This window comes from Hirundo rustica, chromosome 9 (assembly GCF_015227805.2).
Source record: "Hirundo rustica isolate bHirRus1 chromosome 9, bHirRus1.pri.v3, whole genome shotgun sequence".
Taxonomy (NCBI): domain Eukaryota; kingdom Metazoa; phylum Chordata; class Aves; order Passeriformes; family Hirundinidae; genus Hirundo; species Hirundo rustica.
In genome coordinates, this window is record NC_053458.1 from 27,436,958 (window position 1) to 27,462,672 (window position 25,715).

General features: G+C 46.4%; 1 protein-coding gene across 2 annotated transcripts in view; it reads left to right on the plus strand.

Moving 5' to 3' along the window:
* Positions 1–2,941: 2,941 nt before the first annotated feature.
* NOTCH2 (notch receptor 2) overlaps positions 2,942–25,715 on the plus strand; it is an 82,635-nt gene continuing 59,861 nt past the window's right edge. The window contains exons 1-4 of one of the 2 annotated variants that reach the window (XM_040072597.2): positions 2,942–3,023; positions 12,470–12,551; positions 22,266–22,525; positions 23,233–23,568. In XM_040072597.2, the coding sequence (XP_039928531.1) occupies positions 2,942–3,023; positions 12,470–12,551; positions 22,266–22,525; positions 23,233–23,568 (760 nt within the window). The remainder of the gene's footprint in view (positions 3,024–12,469; positions 12,552–22,265; positions 22,526–23,232; positions 23,569–25,715) is intronic. The other variant, XM_040072598.2, reaches the window with a different exon arrangement.

A 25,715-nucleotide genomic window follows, 5' to 3' on the forward strand; every position in this document is an offset into this window, starting at 1 on the left:
GCTGGCTGCTGATCTTCTCTGAGTGGGAAATGGGCTGAGGTGGTGCGTGGTAGGGCTTCATGAAGACCAAGAAATGCTGAAACACATTTTTTAACTCCTCTGTAAAGGATTTATTGCTTAACGACAGGATCATGAGGATGATGGGGAGCTAATTGAGGAACTTTGGCATGGGGACACAGTGAGGCACCTGTCCCTGTCCATTTTCTGCTCTGCTCTGTGCATTCTCTTCTGGCACAGGCAACTCAGCTTGCCAGGGCAGCTGAGAGAAGCTTTGCCCTCACCTTCCTAGCAGCAAAATCCACTCTGTCTATCCAGATTCAGTCACTCCCCCCTCTATCATGTAGAGGACCCACTGAGAGCTGCTCTCACCCCTTTTATTTCTCCAACAGAGCTGCCATGGGATGGTGTCTCCCGTGAATGGCTGAGTCCATGTGCACCCATGAGCGCAGGGTCAGGGCAGAGAGAGAAGAGCAATCAGCAGGTTCCCCAGAGCTGCAGGAGGGAAGCGACACCTTCCCTCCTCCAGGCTGGATTTTCCCATTGAGCCTCAGCAGCCAGTTGGAGCTACTTGCTCCCAAGAGCTGTGCCAGTGAGGCCGTGGATCCTGTCCCTGCGCTGGGGCTTGGAGGTTTGTGCTTAGGCCAAGTGAAACAAAGTGGAGGATGAGCCACTTCAGGGTCAAGGGTGATAAGTAATGCTCAGCGCTGAGGGGAGCTGGAAATGGCAGCTCTTGGTGAAACAGCAGAATTCCTCCTGAATTTGCATTCAGGAGAGCATTCCCAAACCCTTTTTATTGCAGTCACATTCCCTATCTGACCCTTCTCAAACTCCCGGCTTGCCTTTGTAATAATTTTAACTTATGTGCTGGTCAGTGCCATGCATGATTTGATACGTGGGAAGTTTTGGGGCATCCTGGGGTTTGGCCTCCATCTCAGCAGGTGAGGAGCTGCAGGGAGGGCAGTGGGCCAGGAGCAATCCCATGGAATGGTCATCTTGGCTGTGAGGCACAACTGTCTGCCCATGAGCAGCTGTTGGAGTGGCAACGGGAGGCTCTGGCAGCTGTGCAGGACGGAGGGGGACTTGTCAAAGGGCTGCACTGGAATACCTGGAAAAATCATAGTGGGGTTAGGGCACGGACTGTCCAGCCTCAGGCTTGGGAGGAACTCTGGGATCTGGAGACTTACGGGGGAAAACAGTGGGGTTTATTCATTGCCCCCTCTCTCCCCCAGACCCGGTACAATTCTGCCTTCACGGGCCAGGCTGCCGTGTCAGCACTGCACACAAAGGGCTCTCAGTCCTCAGGAGCCTGAGCCAGGGCAGAAGGATTTTTAACGCTTTAAATGATAGCTGAGGACTGGGAGGGATCTTGAGGCTGAATCCAGCTGCTGTCCTCCTGAGACCTCTTCTGTGGGAACACAGGTCTCCTCCTGGGCTTTTGCAGCAGGAGCAGCTGTGGGGGTGAGCCATGGGGCAGTGAGCTTGTCCATCTGCTCCAGAAGCTCCCCTGCTCACTGGGGTGAGCCTCGGTGGCCGAGGCTGGTTTTGGCTTTCCCATCCCGATGGGAACACTCCAGATCCCTGCCCAGCAGCTGCCTGCACCCCACATCTGAGCAAAGGGCAGCACAGTGTGTCAGGTGGAGAGCCCCACTGCCCTCTCCTGTGGGTACCTGCCACCACTGCCATCAACCTGCTGGAGCACAACGTGTCCTGCTGCCCCCATTCCCCCACCCTTGCTGCCGTCTGCTTCCATCCCCATTGCCTCCCATCTTCCCCCACCCCAAGGTCCAGCCACCTGGGCCGCCATCCCCATCCTCTCCACTCCCCATCCCCATTGCCTCCATCGCCCCCATCCCCACGATCTGGCCCCTCGGTCCCCTCAGTCCCCATGGTCCCCATCCCCACAGTCAGTCTCCTCAGTCCCCATCGCCCCCATCCCCACGGTCAGTCCCCATCGCCCCATCCCCACGGTCAGTCCCCTCAGTCCCCATCGCCCCATCCCCACGGTCAGTCCCCTCAGTCTCCATTGCCCCATCCCCACGGTCAGTCCCCTCAGTCTCCATTGCCCCATCCCCACGGTCAGTCTCCTCAGTCCCCATGGTCCCCATCCCCACAGTCAGTCTCCTCAGTCCCCATCGCCCCCATCCCCACGGTCAGTCCCCATCGCCCCATCCCCACGGTCAGTCCCCTCAGTCCCCATCGCCCCATCCCCACGGTCAGTCCCCTCAGTCTCCATTGCCCCATCCCCACGGTCAGTCCCCTCAGTCTCCATTGCCCCATCCCCACGGTCAGTCCCCTCAGTCTCCATTGCCCCATCCCCACGGTCAGTCCCCTCAGTCCCCTCAGTTCCCTCAGTCCCCTCAGTCCCCATTGCCCCATCCCCACGGTCAGTCCCCTCAGTCCCCTCAGTCCCCATTGCCCCATCCCCACGGTCAGTCCCCTCAGTCTCCATTGCCCCATCCCCACGGTCAGTCCCCTCAGTCCCCTCAGTCCCCTCAGTCCCCCCAGTCCCCATCGCCCCATCCCCACGGTCAGTCCCCTCAGTCTCCATTGCCCCATCCCCACGGTCAGTCCCCTCAGTCCCCTCAGTCCCCTCAGTCCCCATCGCCCCATCCCCACGGTCACAGTCCCCTTCAGTCCCCTCAGTCCCCATCGCCCCATCCCCACGGTCACAGTCCCCTCAGTCCCCTCAGTCCCCTTCAGTCCCCTCAGTCCCCTTCAGTCCCCTCAGTCCCCATTGCCCCGTCCCCACGGTCCGATCCCGCTCCCGCCCCGTTCCCGCCCCTCAGTCCCGCGGGGCGGGCGCCCCCTGGTGGCGGCGCGGGCGGGGCGGGGCGCGGCGCGGCGGAGGAAGCGGGGGCGGCGCGCGCGGCCGTGTCCCTCCGCGCGGGGCGGGCGCCCAGATCCCTCCGCCGAGCCCGTGGCGGCGGGAGCGGCCGTGGCCATGGCCCGCGGAGCGGGGCCCGCGCTCGCCGCGCTCCTCGCCCTGGTGCTGGCCGTGCTCCGCCGCGCCGAGCCCGCCGCCGGTGAGTGCTGGGGGGCGCGGGGGAGGGGAGGCCGCGGCGGGGCGCCGAGCGAGCGGCGGCGCGGGGGGGACCGGCCGCTCTCCGCCGGCGGCCGCGTCGCCTCCCCCGCGGGAAGGGCACCCGCGGCCGGGTGACATCGCGCGGGGGGCCCGGGGCCGCCGGCGCTTTGTGCGAGGCGGGCGGGGGCGGCGGCGGGCCGAGCCCCCTGGGGACGGCGCTCCCCGTGAGCCGCTGCCCCGGGGGAGCCGCGGAAGCCGCCCCGGGCTGCCCGTGCGCGGCAGCGAGGGATGCGCTCGTCTCGGGGAGCTGCAGGGAAGGGGGGTCCGGATAGGGAGGAGAGGGTGTGCGATGCCCGTCGCTTCGCATACCTGCGCACCGAACCTTTGTTGGGGACATTCCTGCACACACACGGAGAATCTCTGCGTGTCCTCCTCCTCCTAATCAGTCCAGGCGCGATAAAGCCATGTGTGTACATCTGAGGGAAGTGCCGCTTTTTGTCACTGTTGTCTCTTGCACGCTGGCGCTTGCATTTTTTTGTTTGAATCTTGTCTGGAGCGCTGGTTCATAGCCATAACCGGTGGGTTCAGATGGAAATCTCATGGCATTTCCCGCAGCTCCTGCTCCCGAAGTAACGCTTGTGCAGTCCTGCACCGCGTTGAAGCTCCCGCGGACCAGCAGTCATTGATTAATTGCGTGCCTTCTCATTCCTTCTTTTTACTCTTGAGAGCTTGGATTCCTCTTCAGATGACTTGTGAAGAGTGCAGCGATGGGAGAAACTGTTAGTGGAAGTTGCTTAGGGATGAGTAACAAGACACTGGTGTTTTCAGTCCATTTGTTGTTCAGTATGGTTTTGGAGTGGAAATTGTTGAATGAGGAGTTTTAACCACTTCTTGCTGGTTTGGATGCAGAGTAGTTGGGTCAGTCAATCGATCTGTTTTGACTTTGAAATGGTCAAATTAAAAAGGGTCAGTATTGGTCTCCTGGGAGAAATGCTGTTGGGTTTTTTCCCAGTAATCCCCTCTGGAAGCCGATTTCGTTTTGCTAATATGTTGCAATAAGGTGGTTGGAGTTAAAAACAAAACAAAACAAACCCTGTTTCACAAATGTGTTTTGGCTAGGTTTGTTCAAAAGGAAAAGTAAAGGGTCTTTTGGGGTAGGTGTCTTAGAAATATGCTTTCGTGGTAGCATGGACTTGTGGTGCATAGTAGCACCGTCATTTCTGGAAATGGCTTACGCAGTCCAGTAAGATGGCAAAATACTAATTTTGCAAAGACTAAATGTCGCGTCCACTTAGCGAAACTGTACTTTCATACGAACAATTTAGCAGCTTATTGCTGGCCCTTTTTTCCCCTGAGGGGCTGAGAGAAGTAGCTGTGGCATCACCTGTTGTCACTTGCCTGGGTACGCACACCTGAGGTGGTTGAGGTCCTCCCATGCTGCCGAAATTTTTTGCCTTTGTGAGTGAAATCTCTTCCTGGCGCTGAACAAAGGCTGCTGGGCAGAGATGACAAATCCAGGCTGAAAGTGACTCCTGTTGTGAGATACTGACCTGCATCTGGTCAGTATCACTCCCTGGGAGTGGGAGCTGTGGCTTGAGTTAATTGGGAAAGGGAAAGATGAAGTCACCGAAAGGGTATTTTCGGGTGCATGTTCAACTGGCTTGATGCTCTTGTGCAAGAGAGGGCAGGTACCTGATGTCAGCCCTCTTGGTCAATAAATAGGAGGCTCCTGGATTCACGGAGCACTATGATTTGGACTACTCAGCCTTGTCTCATCATGCAAGCCCCATGGTGCAGCAACTCGCTTTTCCAGTTTAGTTTTGCAAAGGACTGCAGTTGAAGGTGCAGTAAGCTGGGGTGGGGCAGCAACACCTGCGCTTTTGGTGAGGATACTTACCTGATAATTGCTGTGAACCATTCCCTTCTCTTCTGGTGAGGCAGAGGGATCCCGGCCGTCAAGCCCACCGTAATTACCCACTGTCGTTAACTCTGGTGCTCCGTCTTACCAGGCTGCTGCCTGGGTTTCTAACAGGTTTACAGTCCATTTTTAAGCAGTGCTGTGCTGGCGTGGACTGCAGTTTGAGGTCTTTAGTATTCACCCGGTGAAATCTGGAGGACTTCAGATAACGCTGACAGTGCCGGTCTGCTTGATATGGAATTGCTTAGGGGGAGCAAGTTTGACTTGATTTTTTGAAGGTGTTGCCATCTATCAAATTTGTTCTTATCAAAGATGCCGGTTTAGACTTTCAAAAGGGAGCGTTACGAGAATCTGGCTAACTCACATCGCTTCCTGCAGGGCATCACTTAGGCAGATTATAAATACGTGAAGATCCTCCTGCTCATGTTCTCAGGACTTGAATCCTTGGGAAAGGGGGACTCACGCCTCTGGTGGCATTGGCATTTGAATCTCTTTCAGTGGATGGGTTGAGTTTTTGTTAGCTTCCACAGCGACTTCCCTCACACCCCCACCCCCTTTTTTTTTTCTTTCTTTTTTTTTTTTTCTTTCTTTTTCCCCCCTGCAGTTGCAATAAGTGGGTGATTCCCTTCAATAGATCCTGTTTGGGTTCTCCCGTTTCCAAAACTGGTGTTTGTGCCATGAGTGGGTATGGGTGTCTGGACTCTGGTCCCAGGACGAGGAGTAGGTGGAAAAGTGGTAGCAGGACTCTGGCAGCCGGTTTCTCCTGGGAATCTATCTTACTTAGCATCAAAACCAAGCAGTTGCAATAGTAGCTCCATCGTTTCCTTTGAGTTTGTACTCTTGGCCAATGACTCTTCAGTGGAGCATTGCTGCAGTGATTATTGTTACCCCCCACTTTGGGACGCCTTAGGGAAACATCATCCACCTTGTGGGGAAAAGACTGTGGCGGTGCAAGAAGACCTTTTCTAAGCACTTGTTAAAAAGTCCTTTTGTGGACTTTTTATGTCCTCAGTTTCTCTGAAGTCACTTTGAAATGGGCTTGCCAACAGAAGTCGAGGGCTTGTCTAGCAGATATAATGCTTATATCATTCTAAGCAGGGTCATCTGAGATCTGCAGAAATAATCCTTCGTTCTGTTTAGAAAATAGTCTGTTCCTAGGGCACATGTCCTTTTTTTAGACTGCCATGGGGATGAAAAAAGAGCTTTGTATCTCAAAATGGCACGGGCGTCTGCTGTTTGTTCCATGCAGCAAGCCTTCCTCTCGTCTCTCTGACATCACCCTGGATGGCTGCGGAAGCGCTGCTCGGCACAAGTGGTGGGATAACATTTCTGCACGGGCAGACATGCTGAACGTTCAAATTAATAAAGATTTAGTGCTGCAGAATGACGGAAGACTTGGGAGAAGAGGCGAGCATGGCTCCCGCCTGCCAGATTGCCATGGAAACACCAATACCTCTTCAGCTCTTTAATTGCCTTCCCTACATTTTTTTGTTGAAAACTTTTTTTTTTTTTTTTTCTCCCTACTAACTAAGTGCTTTATGTTGCAGTTCTGGATTTTAGGCATTTTGGCGTTGTTTGGAAAAGTGCGAACGAGGGAAGACAGAAAACAGTAGCTGTGTGGGGGAGATGGAGAATATGGTGATTTGCAGCATTTCAAACTGTGTTACAAGTTTATCCTAAATTCAGTATCTATTACAATGTGAGTTTTTATAGATAGTTCTTCAGCAATAGCAGTCACATGAACTGTAGCTCCATCTGATACAAATATCAGTGTTCCTGCAGTTTCCTGCGTCTAAGACCCCAAAGATGAAAGACTTCAACTCTACCTGTGAATCTTACAGGATGGTTCCCAGCTCTGTTCTTAGGAGGGTTAATGAGTAGTTTTTGCTGGTCCTAGGTGTTTGGAAGAGAGATTTGAACGAGATGATGGCAGGGCATGGGCTTCTGCATGTCTGAGAACTTCAGGTAGTCAGATTTGCTGTTAGCATCCTCAAATTAAAGAATAAAAACCTGACGAATTTCCAAAGCAGAATTTCTTTATGTTTACAGGCTTGTTCGTCTGAAATCCACTTAAATATTTTCTTTTCAAAAATTTTTGTGCTTGTCTGGAGCATTAGTGAAAGAAACCAGTTTAGATATTAAAGTTTTCTCTCCCAAAAGGGACAGGGTGTTGGTTGAGTGCCTTCACACTTCTCTGAGCTCTGCTTAGCTTCTCAGTTGATGAGTCTTGCATTATCCAACTGATTTCAGGCTTTTGTGTGTAAAAACAGTAGAGATGTCTTAATCTGATTAAAGCAATTCACTTTACAGACTGTTTCCATGCCCTGTAGACAAGCTTTGCCTTTAACTACTACCCTCAGTGTGTGAAGTGCAAGCTGGTCAGCTTGTTTAAATTCCCCAAATGTTTAATGGTTTCTAAATCTGAGCTCAGTATAAGGCTTTACACAGAAAAGATTTTTACCAGTTTGCTTCCTTCCCCCTCATTGTGCCTGCATAGGATGATCTGTTCTTCAGGGGAAAAAAAAAAAAAAAAAAAAAAGGCTGTTTTCCTATTTTCAGCTAGCTGGTATTTACTAGTGGTTTCTTGCCTGCTATATAATCTCACTGGAGCTGTAATCTCTTGAGGTTAGTGAACAGCGTAATTAGTTCTTTGCGGTTTTCCTCCAAAATTTGGTTATCTTTGGGTATTCTCTCCATATATACAGCGCTGCTTACTCCTTACCAGCTCTTTCAGCTGGTGGAGTGTGTTGTGCTGCTGTGGAAGCATTTTGTCCTTTGCTGCACATCGAGGACCTTCCAGCAGAATGTACCTCATGTGTCAGCATTAGCTGGTTTTTTTTCACGCTCTGTTTTTCCTGAAGGGAATCAGCAGCTGTCCTTCTCTCCCTTGGAATCTGAGACCCCCTTGATTTGTTGTGTAATTGGTGTTTCTGGCCACGCTGATGGTCGTCCTCTTCAGAGCTGATCCACCTCTGACAAGCATCCCTGAGCATGGGATTTTCCATGCGTCTTGTGCTGCTGTTGTTTGAGGGCTTCAAATCCTTTTTCCTCCTCTCCCTTCATACATAATGGGTAGCAAAGTTGAACTGACAGGCTGTTTCTCATGAATCTCAATCGAGACAGAAAATTCACTGACTGCATAAAGATTATAGAAACCTATTTCATGCTTTATTTTTTGTCTAGCCTTAAATGTGTTTTTTAGCTTGACTTTTTTTCCTACCTTCAAGTAGGTTGTTTTCCACCCACTCCCACAAGAAAGCTTTTAAACCTATGGGCAAGCTTTAACCGTGTAGGACAAAGGTCTCAGTTCTGATACTGAGTTTCTATGAACATAATGAAACACTTGTGGAGAGAAAGAGGAGAGAAGCACATGTGGTGTCCTCCCAAGGAGAAAGCCGTACCAGCAGCTCAGCTGTGTTCTCTGCCAGGACATTGCTCTCCCCTTATTTAAAATAAAACCTCTGGTCAGAGCCTGCACCTTCTGAGATGTAGGATAATTGACCACAAAGCTACAGGAAATCAGCTTTATAATGTCTCTTTCTCACAGCATTAATTGTTTTGGTATTTTTCATATCTGTTTCTGCTTGCCTTTTTCTGCACTTGTGGGCAAGGAGTTTATTGGCATTACTTTCCTTCAGGTAGTTACAACAAAGCCCTTTCAGCCTTGCTCTGGTTATGGCTCAATTTCCCTATAGCAAAGTTCTCCTAAAAGCTGGACTCCAACGCAGTTTCTGATCTTAATCCTGCACCATTTCTTTTAATTTTATAGCCCAGAAAATACTTGAATTTACATTCCGCAGATGAAGTGTGGAAACCCAATCACAACATCCAGATCATCTTGGCATTGTAAAGAACACTGTGGCAGAAACAAAACTTTTCTTTTTTCCCCCTAGATTTTAACTGTCTCTTTAGCCAAAAAGAAAAATCTAGGCAAAATTGTGCCCCAGTTGCGAGATTTGGATTTGGATGTCGAGAATTGCGGCGTTCCTTACAGTGTATCTTGTGCTCATTTTACGGCAGTGAATATCTTGTTTTCCCTCTGGCCCTGGAAAATACTTGGTAGGATGTTAAATGTCAGGTTAGAGTTTGCTTCTCAATGCGGGCATGTGCAAGGGCTGGTATGGACTCCAGGCTGGGTAGTATCACTTAAAGTGTTCATCTTGCTTGCACTCCAGAGCCCTTTTCTGAGAAGTCCTTCAGCCTTGGCTGCAGCGACTGCTAGAAATTGGGTACTCCTTTCTGGAATGGCCAGCCCTCTCCATGAGAAGCCAGTCTTTCGAAAACCAGGGGGTGTCTTCCCGATATCTCTGTAATATGCCCAACAATTCACCATTTCTGTCTGTGTTAAACACAGAAGAAAACTGCAGCTGTCAGAGCCTTGACAGTGTGCTGATGCTCTCTATATATGGCTTCTGGAAAAGTGGCTTTATCTTTTCAAGGCAAGGCTGCCTTCTCTCATGCTGTACACACCAGAGTATTTCCAGTTCACACAATGCATGTAGCAAAACAAACTTTTTATGCTGGCTGAGGTAGGAGGTAGTTTCTGGCACTTTTGACTCTTGATCGCAGCATGGTAGAGTAGCAGAGAAGTAGCTTTTGAAGTGATTCATGTTGAAATGCCTTGGTTTTGCATGTGTTGTGAAATTTTTATGAAAGATATAGTGAAATACAGGAAGACAGTGCTTTGTGCACAGAAATGCTAATTTTACTGTGAGAACTGTAGTCTTCTATTTCCCTTGTGATTTCTTTTTTTTTTTTTCCCAAGAGAAGTCAGATGACTCTTTAATACTTATTTTAATGTGGAATATGGCTACATTTACATTCACTTCAGCTTTAGTTGCATTTCAAAGTATTTCTATTCAGTCGAAAGCTGAAAAAGTACGAAGTATTTTTGTATTTGTTTTCTTAGCTTCTTTCACTTCTGGATTACTACAGACAAAGTACACATTTAGAAGTTTATTGTCCTATTGTCTCTGTGAAAGTACTCTAATGGCTGGTAGTAGTTTAATGGCCTGCTAAACAGCAGTTCAAGGTGGGAATATTTTATCAAAAACCTGAGGAAAATTAATCATTACTTTGCTAAAGCCTCTCTGCCGTGTCTGTGTTTGGCCTAGCAAACCAAATTGGAATCCTTGATTGGGATCCTTACTGTGACCCTGAGAGCCATCAGCCTCTTGTTCCCCTCCGTGCGGCTGTGCTGGAAGGTGTTTTTGGCCAAGTGCTGGTTAAGCTTTTACTATGTGGGTTACAAAATCAACTGGCTGCTCAGTTCTCACTGGGGACGCGGCGGGTACTCGACGAGATTACAAAATTGTGTTTGAAAGCACGAGCACAAAAGAAATAATCCTCTGAGTATTTGCTTCACTGGCTCGATTGGTGTGAGAAGAATTGAAATTCAAGGTGGTGAGATGAGAATACCAAGGCCGGTTCCCTGCCTGGCTCTCTGAAACGTGGCACAGCTCGATTTAACCCTCCTCCATCTCCCTGGAGTAGCCTGGGTGGTGGGAGTCGTCGGAATCCCGGCACTTTCCCTTGGACACAGAGCAGTTTCTCTTGGACACGGTGTAACCGAGCCCTGCTAACTAGAGCTAATCTTTGCTGTGAAAACAAGCTGCTGCAGTGTTAGACAGCAGCAGATGAAGTTTGGAGTCAAAGCCGTGTGGACGTTGCGGTTAAATGGGATAGAAATTGTCAGACAGGTGCAAGTCAGCCTAAGTGTTTCTGCCCGCTGTGGGGGGGGAATGCCATGCAAAATCCCTGTTAATATTTCTGTCGCTTAGTAACCCTGACCTCAGGGGTTATCTGAAAGGGGCTCAGAGTGGAATTTTGTTCATTTCCTGAGAGCTCTGCAGAAGCAGCACCATCCAAGTGCCCCTTTTTCAGAAATCAAGTTAACAGCAACAAGCATACTTGTATTGTGGGAAAGACTGATAATTTTCCCAGGAAACTGGGTTTCATTTAACTGTATTCTCTATAAGGATTGCAAGCATAAAACGTTCCTATAGTGCCTCGTAGTGCGTGTGACCTGTTTGTGCTCCAGGGTTATTGAGAAATAACACTTCAAGCCCTGGACAGCAGAATTGGAGTCTGTTCCAAGCTGGCCAGTTGCTGGACTGAATTTGGTCAAGTTGCAGGGAGAGCTTAGTGGGACTGCTGTGTTAACTCTTCTGAGTCCCGTTCCTTAGTCACCAGCATGTCGACCTCGGTGGTAGTTTGGACCAGTTCTCTCTGGTGCCCCTTCCTGGGTTGGTATTGAAAATTCAGTACCACCTGAGGGGGAAAAAAAAAAAAAGAAAAGGCAGGGGACAGTGAATCCTACAACAGCTGGGTGACAGGTGGGCAGTTTAGGTGGTTGGATATTACTGATGCCTTTAGGTGCCTTTAGTTAAAGTTGCTTAAACGCTTTCCCAAATGCAACAAGGTTGTGGAAAGAAGGTCCATAAAGGTATGGAAGAGTGTGAGTTTGGGGCCAGGAGACAGAACTGGAGGCTGGGAAGAGCTTGTGACTTCTTGGTCTGTGGATAAGTTCAGGACAGGACCCAGCCGATCTGGTTCTGAGAGCTTTGTCTGGTAGTTTGGTGCTATTCAGATGGCAGGCTGTCATCCAGGTGGAATGGCTCAGGTTTTGTGGTTCCTAAGTGCCCTCTGCTCCTGCAGAGTTTCCATAGTTCTCACCCTTATGGTCACTTTGGAAACCGCTATGGGCTGAGTGCTGCTTCAGATCCCCGTGAAGGGAAAAGCACTTGGAGGTTCCATCAGGACAGACCTCTCTAGAGCTTCCAGTAGACTCTGATAAAAACTGACTGGCCCTGAGCTGTGTTGTACTTCAATGCCTTTTTAAAAACACAGTAGCAAAAACGTCAAGTTTGAGTTACAGAGCATCTCCTTAGAAATACCAAATTCTTCGCTGAAAGTTGTTAGCAGCTCTGGTGTTTTCCACTTACTTGTGAACACGATCCTTCCTGTCTGAAATCAGAGGGCCACGACAGTTCATGTTGTAGCAAATTCTGGATTGCTGGTGACATTCAGCAGGTAAGCTCATGAGGGACAGATACCCCAGTTTCAGTGCTGGGTACTCCTAGAGATAGTAAAAAAGAAGGAAAGGATTTGAGACCAAGTATTCTCCAGAACACTTTCTCAAGAAGGCTTAGGAGTAGCTGCTTTGTATTTCAGAGAATTTCAGTCCAGAATTTTGATCAGAAAGTAGTAACTGAGGACCCTTAACCCAAAGTATGCAGGTGCTGACACGATTGTCTTTGGAGGTTGCTGAAACTACTGCACGCTTTGCTTTGAAAACCTGCCTTAAAGAAATTCTGGAAAGATTTGGTTGCCTGATGAACAAATCTGTATTTGATTCCTCTGTCAGTCTGGGTCTTTTGATGCTGCCAGAAGTGAAATTAAACTATGTGATAGGGTCTTTGTTTTTGTTCCAGCCCTATAACATTTCCATTCCCCCAAATACGCTAATGAAGCTTTGACCTGACATGTATTGTGGCTACGGGTTTGATGGTTGTTTTCTTTTCTTTCAGCTCTGCAGTGTATGGATGACTCCAAGCCATGTGTTAATGAGGGAAAGTGCATTCCGTATCAAAATGGCACAGGATATTGCAAGTAAGTTGGTTTCATTTCTAATCAATTTAATTACCCATTTTCTTTCCTTCCGGACCTTAACCAGAAAGGAAGCGTGAATTTTTAAGATTTCCTTACCAAGTTCTTTCAGCATAACAGTTTTAGCACTGTTGGTGTTTCTTTGTAATGCATTAGTTCTTGTGTGGTAGCTTTTTGTAATAAAAGAAATCTGAGATTTGTGTTCAGTATTTGGGTTTGGATCTTGTCAGTTGGATTTCTTTGCACTAGGTTGGGAACTGAAGCCAAACCCATACAGAGGTAAACTCTGTACCTGGTTCCCAGACCCACAAGCTAAGTTGAAACTTGCTCTCCATTTTATAGCTCACCTAGAGCTTTATAGAGCTCCAACCCCAATTTAAATATTTTTGAGGTTTTTCAGAACTATTCTGCACTCTAATATGTGCCAATTCTCTTCTACTGCTCAAGAGCAAGTAATACCTGTGAGTTGCTAAAACACACTAACAACCCCCCCAACCAAGCATCCACATTTGTTTGCATCATGTAAATTGATTTTGGTAAATGTTGGCACCCATCTTTACTTTGTTGCTGCATGGGAAGCTCATCAGCAGGAGCTCTGGCAGGGTGTGTGTTACCTGGAGAATATCACATCTATTTTAAATGCAGTCCACCTTTCAAACTGCAGTACTTCAATTTTTTTTTTTTTTTTTTTTTAATGAAGTGATATTTTGTCAAAAGATGAATCCTCTTTGTTTGGCTGGGTTAATTTACTACCTCTGCAGTAACTAGATTGTTTTCTAAAGGTTGTTTATTTCATCAGTTCAAGTTGTGTCATTTTCTAGCATGCTAAGGCATTATCTTAGTGCCAGCATTCTTCAAATATTAGTGAATTTTCTCCTGTTGATTTAGCTTGGCTAACACAGAGCTCTGCTCCTCACACTTCTTTACATTTCCATCTTCCCTGACCACAGCCTCTAGTTCTCTATTAATGTGGTACACAGAGCTCGATGTACTTAAATTGGACCCGTGGCACACAAAGGGGAAATCATAATCTAATTTGAGGTTCTCATTGGGTTCAAATCAATACCTAATGTACAGAAAGGCCACAGAAAAGCAAATACGTAACTTGTGATTCCCTGTAAGTCTCTTTTAAAATTTCTAACTCTTGCTGCTTTCTATTCTTTTCCTTTTCATGCTTTTATATTGATGTGAGCTTAAAGGAGCTGCCCTTCTGAAAAGAGAGCAGGAACTTTTCCTGCTTTTCACTCGTATTTTAAGACTGAAACAAGAAATAGGTGTCTTTTTGTAGGTCTTTCTGATGTGTGTTTAAGCATGTTAGTCTGGAGCCAAAGTATGTAGGTCACAATAAAGGTAATAAACAAGACTGGTATTGATGCTGGTGCTGCTTTTTACCTTCCCCAGGACATTATTTCCAACTTGTATTTACCTCTTAACCATGTCTTCACAATTGTTTTTTTACAGCCTAGGTTGGTTCATCTGATTAACTTCTGCACTGTTTGTAGTGCAGTCCAGATCTTGACGCATTTCCCTCGTTACAATGGCATCTTTGACCACTTACATTTTTTTAGCACACATTTATAATAATAATGTTGCCTTCCTCCTTGTTGTGCAAAGTGTTCTTGCAAGTTTTACACCAACCCCTCCTTCAAGAAACAGCTCAGTTCCTTCGCAGGTGTCACATTAGTTGGAAAAGTTAACACAGAGCTGTATACAGAGATTAGTAAGTGTCTTAGTTCTGGCTCGAGAACACATTTTTTACAAAAAGGAAGGAAAAAAGTAGCAAAACCCACCTCAGTTGTGGAGTCTCTACCTTTAGCAAGCTGATTTGTAGCATCCTGTTTTGGTTTAAACTTTTTTTTTTTTTTCCTTTCCTGCACTATGAGGAACTCTGAATAGGGGAACTTTCTCTCTGGTTTAGTAACCTAAATGACTTTCTAAATTTTTGATGGTTGTGAGACTGGAAATGTTTTGCTCAGGAAACTTAATTTATTACTAAAGCAAGTGGCTTGGCTTCTAAGTCTGCAGGATCTCTCAACGATTAGCAGCATCTCCACCCCTTCCACTTTCTTAAAGTTATCTGCAGTACTTCCTCTGCAGGGCAATAAGTTATTATAACAGGCTGTCTTCCTCTTTCTGTATCTGCTCTTGGCTGAGTTGTTTGTTGTAGTGTGTGGTGGGGCCATCCCATCAGTCTTGCTGTCTCCTAGATGAACTGCTGAGGGAGAACCTGCATCAGCAGTAACCAAATGTGATAAGATATGAGTAAGCACTGATAACAAAGCACCTAGTCTAGATATTTGGCCCAGCAGTGGATGGCAGCATATTGCTGAAGCAGCTTCCTTTGCCTGAAAATCCTGTAACATCTACTCCGTTGAAAGAGCAAGCTGGGGTTTTTTTCTGTTAAGAAACCTTTCTGATGGCGTATCTGGCATCTGTTATGGGAACAGTGATTGTGACTCTTGTAAGGAGGCCGGGGTTGGAGCTTTATCAGATCGCTCTTGCGAGCGCCCTTTAAGTAGCTCTGTTCCCCTGGTGACGCTGCTGGCCCATGGCTGTCATTCTGTGCCACTGCTCGATAAAGTTACTGACCTCCTCTGACCTTGATTTTATATTTAGAAAATTACACATTCCTGTGTTTGCATCTTCCAAAGGCAGATTTTTTTGTGTGTGTGTGAGAGCTCTTTTCTACACTCATTCAGTGACTCTTATGGTGAGGATGTGGGCCTTATTCCACAGAATATGTCTGTATCTGCAGCAGCAGTGAAAGGGACCTGTCCTTCCAAGCTTTCTGGGTCCTGCTTTGACAAAAGACAGGTTCAGTTTGCAGTTTGACTTTGCTTTGCACTGTGATGGGTGTTTTGTTGTTGTGATGGGTGGGTTTTTTGTGTTTTTTTTTCCCTCAAAGCATCTCCAGGCAGCCTTTTACACAGTGAAGTGTCAAACATGAAAGGAACCTTCTCGTGTCAAAAGAGAAGCAGGGTGGCAGTTCCTCGTTGCTTAATGCCGGTTGTGACCATCACAGCAAAGCAATTTCTTGTCTCCCTGCTGCTGGATGACTGGGAAGCAGTGGTAGGAAGAGTCCATGGGACAGTGCTGAGAACTGGCAGCATTCCTGCAGTTGCAGAAGGCTGGGAAGGAAGGTGTGGGCACAGGGAACTGTTTCACGGACAAGCAGACGAGATTTTGGCATCGCTGCCTGCTGTTTTCTGAGCACACGGATCTGCTCTGCTGCAGGTGGATGCAGGATTGGGCAGTGCCTCCGCTTGGAATGGGGCAGGGCCCTAGAGCAGAGTCTCTTAAGTGATTTCCCTGTGTTCCACAGCTGTGGCCTCTCCCAACTTCCTACCCCAGTGGCAGGGAGCAGAAGCAAGGCTGTGCCAGGGAGAGAAGCAGAAGTGAGAAGGGAGTTGACATAGGGGTGCTGCAAGGTTTAGGGAGGAAACTGGACATTGCTACTTCTTGTGCTTGGCAGGCTTTGATGACTAAAATTTTGACCTTAGGACTTGCAATTTGTGTATCCAGAAGGGACAGCTCTGTGAAACCAAGTACTGCTTTAACACTAAAGTCTTCTGTTACTCCTGATGGTGTAAAAAACCTCAGACCGTGCTTAGTCAAATGAGGACAATGGAATGCCAAAAGGACAGTCTCCTTCAGCACATCCTTTCTTGTCCCAAGCTGCCAGGGTTTGTACAGATTTGTGTGCCTCTGCCTCCTCAGTGAGTAGCGTTTCTCTCATCCTGCGCTGAAGTTTGTTTGCACAGCATGATACAGTTTCTGTGTCTTAGGAGTAGACTGGTAACAGGAGGACCTCCGAAAAGCGCTAAACTCAAAGCAGCAAAAACATGGCAGTAAGGGGCTTCTGTCCTAATTCTGGCTGCCGGTAACTTGAGCTCCCATGCAAGGTTTTTGACATACCTTTCCTTCAAGATGGATCTTTGTAAATGAATTTTAACTTGGATTTAAGGGGACTTCTGGGGCTGAAGGCAAGATCCAAGACCATAGAACTGCTTCTGAGACTGCAGCTGATATCTGCTTAGGATCTGTCTCGAGAGACTAATCACTCCTGGGCTAGTGAATGGGGAATACCCATAGGAGACCTTGTAGCAGGATGAGGTCTGAGAGTTTTCCAGAAGAGGCTAAATGCAGAAGTCGAGTTGTCCCTTTCTGAGAATGGTCTGCCCTTTTCTGTTTCCTTCTGTCTCCTTTCAGAAGTTAAAGGAGACCCTTGAGACCAGGGCAGAGGAGAAAGGGGAGAGTGCATGTACTGCTAGCTTAGATTCTGGGAACAGAGGAGTGATTTTCAGTCATATTTTTTTTGTTGTGAGTTACCTGTACGCACCAAAAGCTCCTCAGAACTCTGATGGGTGAAAAAAGCTGAATTAAACCTTGTCTGTTCAGGCTGTGGCTGCTGTTGGTGTGTGGAGCGCTGCGGAGTGGCTCTTTGCAGAGGCACTTTCTGTGGGCTGGGAACAATAGCTGTGTGCTGCTTTAAAGGCAGGGCAGGGAGGCTGTCCCATCCCATCGTTTGCATTCAAAGTATGACGCATAAATGGGCGCCTTGAGACACGGGGAAGGAGCGTTTGTAAAGCTAACCAGAGAATCCTGTTCTCCCTCCTGAGAGGAGGTGTAGGTGTGGGAGTCAGAACCCGGGAGCCAGAGGGAAGTCTGGTTAAAATCTGTAACAAAATAGCTGGGACCCTTCTCACGTTAGTCATCAGGCAGAATTTTTTCCCCTCTCTGATGGAGCATCTTCCAATCAAAGCAGAGGGAGTGTTGGGTTGGAGGGGGGAGAAGCAGGACTACGAGGAAATTCTTCCCTTCGCTTTTTAGATTAAAACCATCTGCTTTCTTCTGTGCATCTCCAGATGATATCATGGGCCTGAGTAGAAAAGTCCCATGAAAAATCAAACATCTGGAAGTCTGGTTAAAATTGTCTATAAGGTGCATTTGAAGAGACTGTCTTACGAATGTGCCCAGACAAATTTAGTACAGCAGATGAGGAAGTTTTTCCAACAGACTAGATATATTTTTCAGAAGTCTGTGGAAAGCAGGAGAGAACTAAGTTTTGGAAGGTAACTTGGATGTAGTTTTGTGGCAGAAGAGCCAAAAGCACAGCTTTTGCGAGGTCTTTTACTTTGATTTGCAGCATTAGATTGCTAGAGTGAACGCAGCCCTCTGGATTTGTGGATACTTCAAATTTGGATAAATACCTTCGTTTTGTTACTACGTCTCTTGTTTAGCTCCATGAGAGCCTGAGCTAAGGCAAATGCAGGCTGGAGCTGAAAAGGAGGAGGGGAAAAAAAAAAAAAAAAAAAAAAAAAAAAAGCCTGAGCTCTAAAGTATTTGTGCTGGAAAGTAGCCCAGAGAGAGTAAAGGAGAAGCTTTAATTAGAAGCAGCTGCATAGCTGATGCAGCCCACAGGACATTTTCCCATTTCAAACTCTCTAGCTTTCAGAAATCATGATTTGAATCAAGCTGTATGTGAAATTTTGTTCTTAAAAGATTAAATTCCTGTTGAGGTAGGTTAAGAGACCTCATGTGCTTCTAGAAAGTGCCAGAACAAACTTCATCTTCCTGTTTCTTTTTCTGAGTGTTAGATGGAAAACTGAGGAGAAACAGTGGCTTTTATTTGGAAAAGATTTGGTTTCCTGTTCTGAGCATGTCATTTGGAGCTGACACAAGCTGCTACAATTTTAAGCTGCTCTGTAGACAAGTGAGGTTTTTTTTCCTCTCCTAAAGAGAACTTGAAAGAGTCGGTTGGGATGAGAGCAGAGCAGGGGTGGTGGGAAGCTGGAGCTGCTGTTGAGTTTAATCATATCCTTTAAAAAAGTCTGGACTTAGACTGCGTATTTTCAGCATGTGCCTCTGTTTTTAGTGAAATGATGTGGTGGTGCCCAACATGAATCAGGAGCAAATATTTGCAGTTTTGTCTATACCAGCATTTAGAACTAAATTACTAGTGTTTGTGCCTAGAAATGTTGATGACAGGAGACATGGCTGAAAATCTGGACAGTAGGTTTTTTGTTCTTTAACATTCAAAAAGGATTGCACTAAATTGCTGGGGGGCAAAATAGCATAATTCTGTGTCTGAGCACTTCTCCAGGAGGAGAACAAAATGGTGTGTACAAGGGCCATGGTTACCTGACCTACCATCTTTCCACAGGCAGGCATGTTCTTTCTTCCAAGTAAAAAGAGCTAAAGCTGAAAGAGGTTTTGCTGTTCCCTGTTGGGAGCGCTCCCTCATGTTTTTCTGATTAGCCTCAGAAGATACCAGAACAAGCCTGGTCTTGGAGTGCTCTTCAACTTTGTACCAGAATATTTGTGTACAAAATGCTGGGCTGTTTGTGGGTGATGGTTGTCTCAGAGCACATATCTCAGTTTTCCTTTTAATTCATACCAGCAATACTCTTAATCAGTGTTTAGGCTCCCTTCCCCCTCTCATCTAGGGGCAACAGTTAAATGCACCTTCCAGCATCCCTGAGTGTTGGGGGTTGGAGAGAAGACATATTTTGGGGGTTTATTTACTTGTGGACAAAACATGAAACGTTCCTCTAGACGTTCTGATTTGCTTTACGGCCTTTCAGTGAAAGAGCACTTTATCACTTAGATTCTAGGTGTGCTTTGCTTTATTCCATAGCTGTTGGTGGAGGGGGTGGTGTTGGGGGCACTGATGAGATGGGGTTCTGGTTTTGTTGCTCTTTCTTTCATGGCAAAGAGAGCTACAAGTACATGTGCTGCGCCGTCCAAGCAGCTTGGTGCGCTGCTGCCTGATGGTGATGAGGCCAGGAGAATTCCCTATAACCAAGTCTTGCAAGACTTCTGGGGCTGAAGTTCAGCTTGTCTTCACACACCCATTGACGCTCAGAGACATGATTTAGCTGTGGCTGCCCAGACGGTCTCCAAGCAGAGGCAGCGCTCTGTGTGCAGGCTTGAACGCCGTGGGAGTCGAGCAGTGCTCCAGCTCCTGGCACTGCTGTCTCTGCTGGGTGCCAGATCTCGCTGCGATCCAGCTCCTACAAAGCCGTGCTGTAGCCCGCTGGCGTTTGGACTGGTTTCCAACCTGAAGGAAAAGGAGAGACTTTGGATGTTAAAGGAAGCCTATAGCCCGTGTGGTTTAGACCCAGAATAGCCCAAGACTGCCCCTCACGTGATGTGGCAACAGCTCATTCTGGCCCACAGCCTTTGGCTGTTACAGCAAGGATGGCACAGGAGGCAGAGGATATTCTGCCTTGCTCTTGTCCCAGGATTTTCTTTCTGTAACTTTATTAATCTTGCCTTGCCCTCCAAAATCTCTCCTTTCATGTCTGTTCTTGGGTATGAAGTTGAAAGTATTAAGGTATGGTGAAAGGAGCCTAATTTGGGTGTGGGCAATGGTAAATTACAAATATGCACATATGACTTTCCTGCTTTAGACATATGGCTAAAGCTAGTTAATAAATTTTAACATGAGAAAAAACAGTTGTGGTCATCCAGTAATGACCCCTTGCATAACTTGGATAATAACCTCTCTGAATAGCTTTGTTTGAACTAGCGTGCATACTCTCCATGAAACAGCCAATCCTGGTGTTCTTTTAAACAAGCATGAGTGATGGAGAAATTCCACTACAACCTTAAATGCGTTGTTCCAGTTGTTTCTCTCCGCTGCTGGGAAACTGTGTAAGTCTGTGTCTGAAAATAAAGATACTTCCCTATTTCTAATTTGAATTAATCTAGCTTAAAGTTTTAAACGCTCAGTTCTGTTATCCCAGATCTTCTAGGCTGGGAATTATTGTTAAATCCATGTTTCATAGTGGACACTTGGAGCTTTTGATTAACTGTCTTGTTCCCTTTTCTCTTTGCTAAATAGACAGAGCCACCTGAGCTTTTCATTGTGGCCAGTTTTCTATTAATCATTACTGTTGGCGCCTTTGAATTCATTTCAGCTCTTCCCTCTTAAAGAACAAACACCAGAACGGATGTAGTGGCTGCACCAAGCATTTATCAGGTCTAGCATAATCTCATTTATTCCTACTTGATATTTGCCACTTCCACATGTAAAGTATTCCTGGCCAAACTGCTAGGAATTCACGTTTGTCTGGCTGTTAGGAAGTAAGTATGAGAGCAAGTATGCTGTTCGTAGCTCAGTTTCCTGTTTTGGGGGGATACCCTATGTGTTTTGTTTCTAGATGTACGACTTTGCAGTGCTAAAGTGAATTTTGAGTGCTGACTGCCTTGTTAAAGAAGCATGTTGCTACTCTTTGTCAAGAACTTGTCTTCTCTTTGATTCTTTGATTGTTCAACTGATTTTTAGCCTGTCTGATTAGTTGTGGGGTTTTGATGTGATGGGTTGTTGGTTGTTTTTTTTTTGATGGTGGTGGTTGTTATTGTTTGTGTGGTTTTGCTTTTTCTCCCCTCCAATCTACCATACACTTTTAAGTGCATAAGGAAAAAAGCAGTCTCTTTACTGTTACATTCCTGCTTGAGGACTAGAGACTTTGTGTATTTCTTGCAGTTGGAATCTCCTCCTTTCAGATATGAGTGACTCACTGATTTAATAATTGCCCCTTTCCTGATCTGGAGCAAAGCATATCTAATGCTAATCATCTCTGAGGTGTGTTTTGGTTTTGTTTTTGGTGTTTTTTTTTTTTTTTTACAGTTAAATACATCTTCTCTTGCCCCATATCTTCGGTTACTCACCAGTTACAGGCAGCTGTGCACTACAGAAAGAGATGCAAGGGGACAGTCCTGTGTGTTAGGTGTTTTTTTTATCCAGAATGTCCCCTTGCAGCTTTCTGCCAAGTGATAGATGCAAATGGAGCTGGGGGGTGGGGGGCACAAAGGTGGGCTTTGCTTGCCTGGATCCTCTGTCTCTGGAAGTTAAATGGTAAATCTGTAGTACAAAGGCCAGTTAAAAGATGTATTACAGCTGCCAAGCGTAGTCAGACTGTATTGACATAAGTTTAGGTTAGAGAGAAGTAACTGCAGAATTATTCTGCAGTTGGAGATCTTTGTATAAAATACTGCCCTGGTTGTAGATAGTGAGTGTGTACTCGTTTTTCTGTGGGAGACAGAGGAACAATGACCTTGTCGTTAGGGTGCTCGCCAGGGGCGTGGGAGACCTGACTGCAGTGCTTGTGTTGCTATTTGAGTGCAGGCTGCAGCGAGTCCCAGTCCCAGATGCACTTATCAGCATGAGGATGACAGTGTATTCCTGTCTCACGGGAGCCTTGTGGAGAAAGATCTGCTGCAGACCTCCAGGTCCCCAGACGCTGCATTTCTACAATGTTTATAAATATTCTTGGAAGATGGATAATACCTGGTGTTAATGCCTTATTAAACTGCATGATTTTCCTCTGAAAAAGGATGCTTGTTAGAATGGGAGTAGGTGCAAGGAATTGTTGCTGAGCAGTTCTTTAACTCTTAGGCTTTTACTGGAGTTTTGAAGGGAAGTGCAAAAATGAGGTTCTGCGTTTGATACAGCCCTGATTGAATGTGGTATTTATTTTGCAATGAGCGATTTCACCATTTGCACTTAAGTTTTCAGTGGTCTCATTTGAGACGATCCCACAGGAAGTCCCTGTTACATGTGTGACGTCAGCCTTTTAGGTTTGTTAGTGTCACCGTCCATTATGGCAAACTTAAAGAATTTTGATGGTCATGGGACTTCATTCCTGGAATCTTCCCAGAACAGCAGGGTTTCAGATGGGAGCGCTGCAATTCATTTCTTCTCTCCTGCAGGTGTCGAGAAGGCTTTCTTGGAGACTACTGTCAGTACAGAAACCCCTGTGAAAGCAACACCTGTAAGAACGGGGGAACCTGTGAAGCTGCATCCCTGATAGGAAAACCAACCTGCAAGTGTGCTCCAGGATTCACGGGAGAGGAATGCCAGTACTCAGAATCTCACCTCTGCTACGTGTCCCAGCCCTGCCTGAACGGAGGCACTTGTCACCCCCACGGCCAGGACACGTATGAGTGTGTCTGTCTTCCAGGTTTCACAGGTGGGCTTCTGCATTTGTGCCTCCAGACCCCCTCCTTTGGGAACAGCTTCACCCTGGAATGTTCTGGGGCAGTTGTAATATGCTCTCAAATTTTCTAGCTCCAGCACAGGAAATGAGAGGAAGTCTAAATGACTTCATGACCAAAAAAAGCAAAGGGGAATAGGGAATCAGACTCCCTACCCTTTACACGTAAGCAGAAAAATATTTGGATCTTGTGGGGTTGTCCACATGGGAAAACTGAATGCAGAAACTACTCTGGAGTGGCTGTTACACTTTGAATTCAGAGTCTAGTTTCTTGAAAGGGAAAAAAAAAAAAAAAAAGAAAAAAAGAAAAAAAAAATGGCAGATTTGACTAGCAAAATCTTTCTATGGGAAAACAATATTTTGATGCCTGTGGGGTAGCATGGAAATTTATTCCGTTCACTCTTGAAGCGGAGGAAGAAGAAGAGTGACTGTCAGTGTGTGTAGTATGACTTCAGGTCATTTTTATAAATCACAGCATTCTAGATCTTGCTGCAACCCAGTAAATTACTTGGTACTGTAACCACAAATTTATTTCCATTTCAGATATAATATGGTAAAATGCAGACATCGGTTTTCCTGCAGTAAAGATGTAAAGATTTAGTTGAGTAAATATTTTGAGGCATGAAAGAAACACTGTTTTCCACAGAAAAAACTTTTTGTTAATCTGTCTTGATTTCCTAAAGGAAAGGAATGCCAGTGGATCGATGCCTGCACGTCTCAACCTTGTGCCAACGGAAGTACATGCACTGTGTCTGGAAATAAGTTCTCCTGCACCTGCCTGGCTGGCTACACCGGCCAGAAGTGTGAGATAGACGTGAACGAATGTGCCACGCCAGGCCTGTGCCAGCACGGTGGCACCTGTGTCAACCTGCCCGGCTCCTACCGGTGCCAGTGCAAGCCGGGCTACACGGGGCACCGCTGTGAGAGCGTGTACGTGCCCTGCTCCCCGTCACCCTGCATGAACGGGGGCACCTGCCACCAAACCAGCGACTTCACCTTCGAGTGCAACTGCCTGCCAGGTAACGCTGCTGAGAGCTCGGGGTTGCGGCCTCCTTGCTGCACTCCTGTCTGCATTCTTCCAAAGAGCTGCTTTTGGAGTTTCTGTGGGATGTGTGCGCGATGTCAGGTGGAAGGGAGAAATCCCAGCGAGGTGCAGAGCTCCGTGGGATGTTCATTTCTGGGTGCCGGCATTTCGTGGTACAGAAAGGAAGGAAAGGGAAGACAGTTAGAAATTAAAAATTTCTTTGGAAGCCAGTTAGAATCAGAGGGTCAAACAGGTAAAAACTGTGGGGTAGATTCAAGGGAATTGGGGTGGTATCTCATAATGCCCATTTGGAAATTCTACGAACATAAGCATCTACAAATACATGGTTTTGTGACAGTAAACGCCTCAGTTAACATCAGTGTTTGAAGAATGAACGTGTATCTTTTTCCTTCTCCAACTGTAACCCTAAGACACACTAAGTTCTATTCTCTTATTTTTTTTCCTTCCCCAGTTCCTCCAACTCTAACAAGATACCAGTTCCAACTCACCACACCCTTTTTGTCTCCAGATCAATTTTCGTTGCTTGTTTTCTGATGCAGTTAGCTGCCCTGAGTTCATGCACAGCAGGAGTGACATGCTAGCTCAGGATCAGGGGCTGCACTGGTTTTGTGTCACCTCTAAAAGTGACCATGGGTCACCTGGTTGGGATGCTGCTCTCATCCTGTCCTCCTCCCTATCCACTTGTCAGCCTTGACCACAGGGCCTGGTACTAGTTGCCTTTGCATATTCTGGGTATTTTTAGGCTGATTTTTTTTTTTTTTTTTTTTTTTCCAAACTGAGTAATTCAACTCCATGGGAAACTGACTGTTTGGAAATGCATTTGACTAGACTTCCTACTTGAGTGTATTGCAGTTTGGCACACGCAGACTCGGTGTGTGGTAATCTAGAAAAGTAAACTCTCTTCCCTTAAGCATGTCTCTGTTGTTATTTATGTGAAATATCTAGCTGCCCTATACTGTTCGGGATGAACATAGAGTGGCTGTGTTCTCATGAGGATCATCTGGAGTCACAGGTCTGTGTGGAAAGGGCATTTAGAACTTGTGAAAACTGTTCTCTTTTTGGAGGCCTTAGTCTTGAGGTGTTGGCTCAAATGACCTTAAATGAACGTTGCCAACCTTAGTGTCTTTCTGGGTTGTCTGAGCATGCATTTAACAAAGAATTTAACAAAGTCAAAGTAGAAGGATGGATCATCTTTATTTTTGAAAATGATTCTAACTGTGCTTGAAGGGAGAGTGCTTTGAAAGAGTCTTTGAAAATGCAGTATCTTAACTAACCATTGCCATGGAGGAATTTATTGCTTTTCTGCTTTGCATCTTTTAAAAATGGAGTTATAAGTATACAATCCAAGTATCTTTGGATTAACAGTCTTGTCCAGTAATCCAGAATTTCCTTAAAAGTCAGATCTGTTTAGCCAGTTCAAGGACTTTAAGGCCTCATGCAGGAGCAGCGTGGTGGGGGGAAGAAGACAGAAAGACGAAATTGCAAGGACTTGATCCTGTCAAGCTGATGAGACAGTTTGCTTTAGTGATTCTCTTACAGGGGCACGAGACTGAGTAGGAGCAGATTTTCCCTTAGACAAGTGTGTGGGCTGGCTGAAATATGGTCAGGAAATGGAAATGAGATTACTATAGTAACAGTTACACACCTACACTCCTCACACGTTTTGGATTATTAGCTGTCTTTTTTGACTTGTTACTCAGTGTGTATAGTGGGGGTGAGTTAATGCGGCTCTGAGAGCCTTTACTTTTCTGTTTCCTGTATTTGTTTAAGTTGGCTGTGCTGTTTTGCTAGCTTGATTTCTAAAACTAGTCATTTGAAAAACAGCAAGAAAGGGAGCTGTTGGAGAGGCCCAAATGCTTACATTAAACTCTCTGATAAAGGCAGGGCACCCAGCCATTTCTTTCCCCCCTTAGTACAGAGCATGCAGAGCAAAATTTCTGGAGTGTTGGAAGAGGTTCTGTCTGGGAAGGAAAGGTCAACAGAAAGAGAAGAGAAATGGTGGCCTGTCACGCCTAGGGAGGATGTGAACAAGGCCTGCTCCTCTGGAAGACAGTGCCAAGATAATGGACGAGAAATTCCACTTTAGACTCTCTCTACAAATTGGAGCAATGCCGATGATAC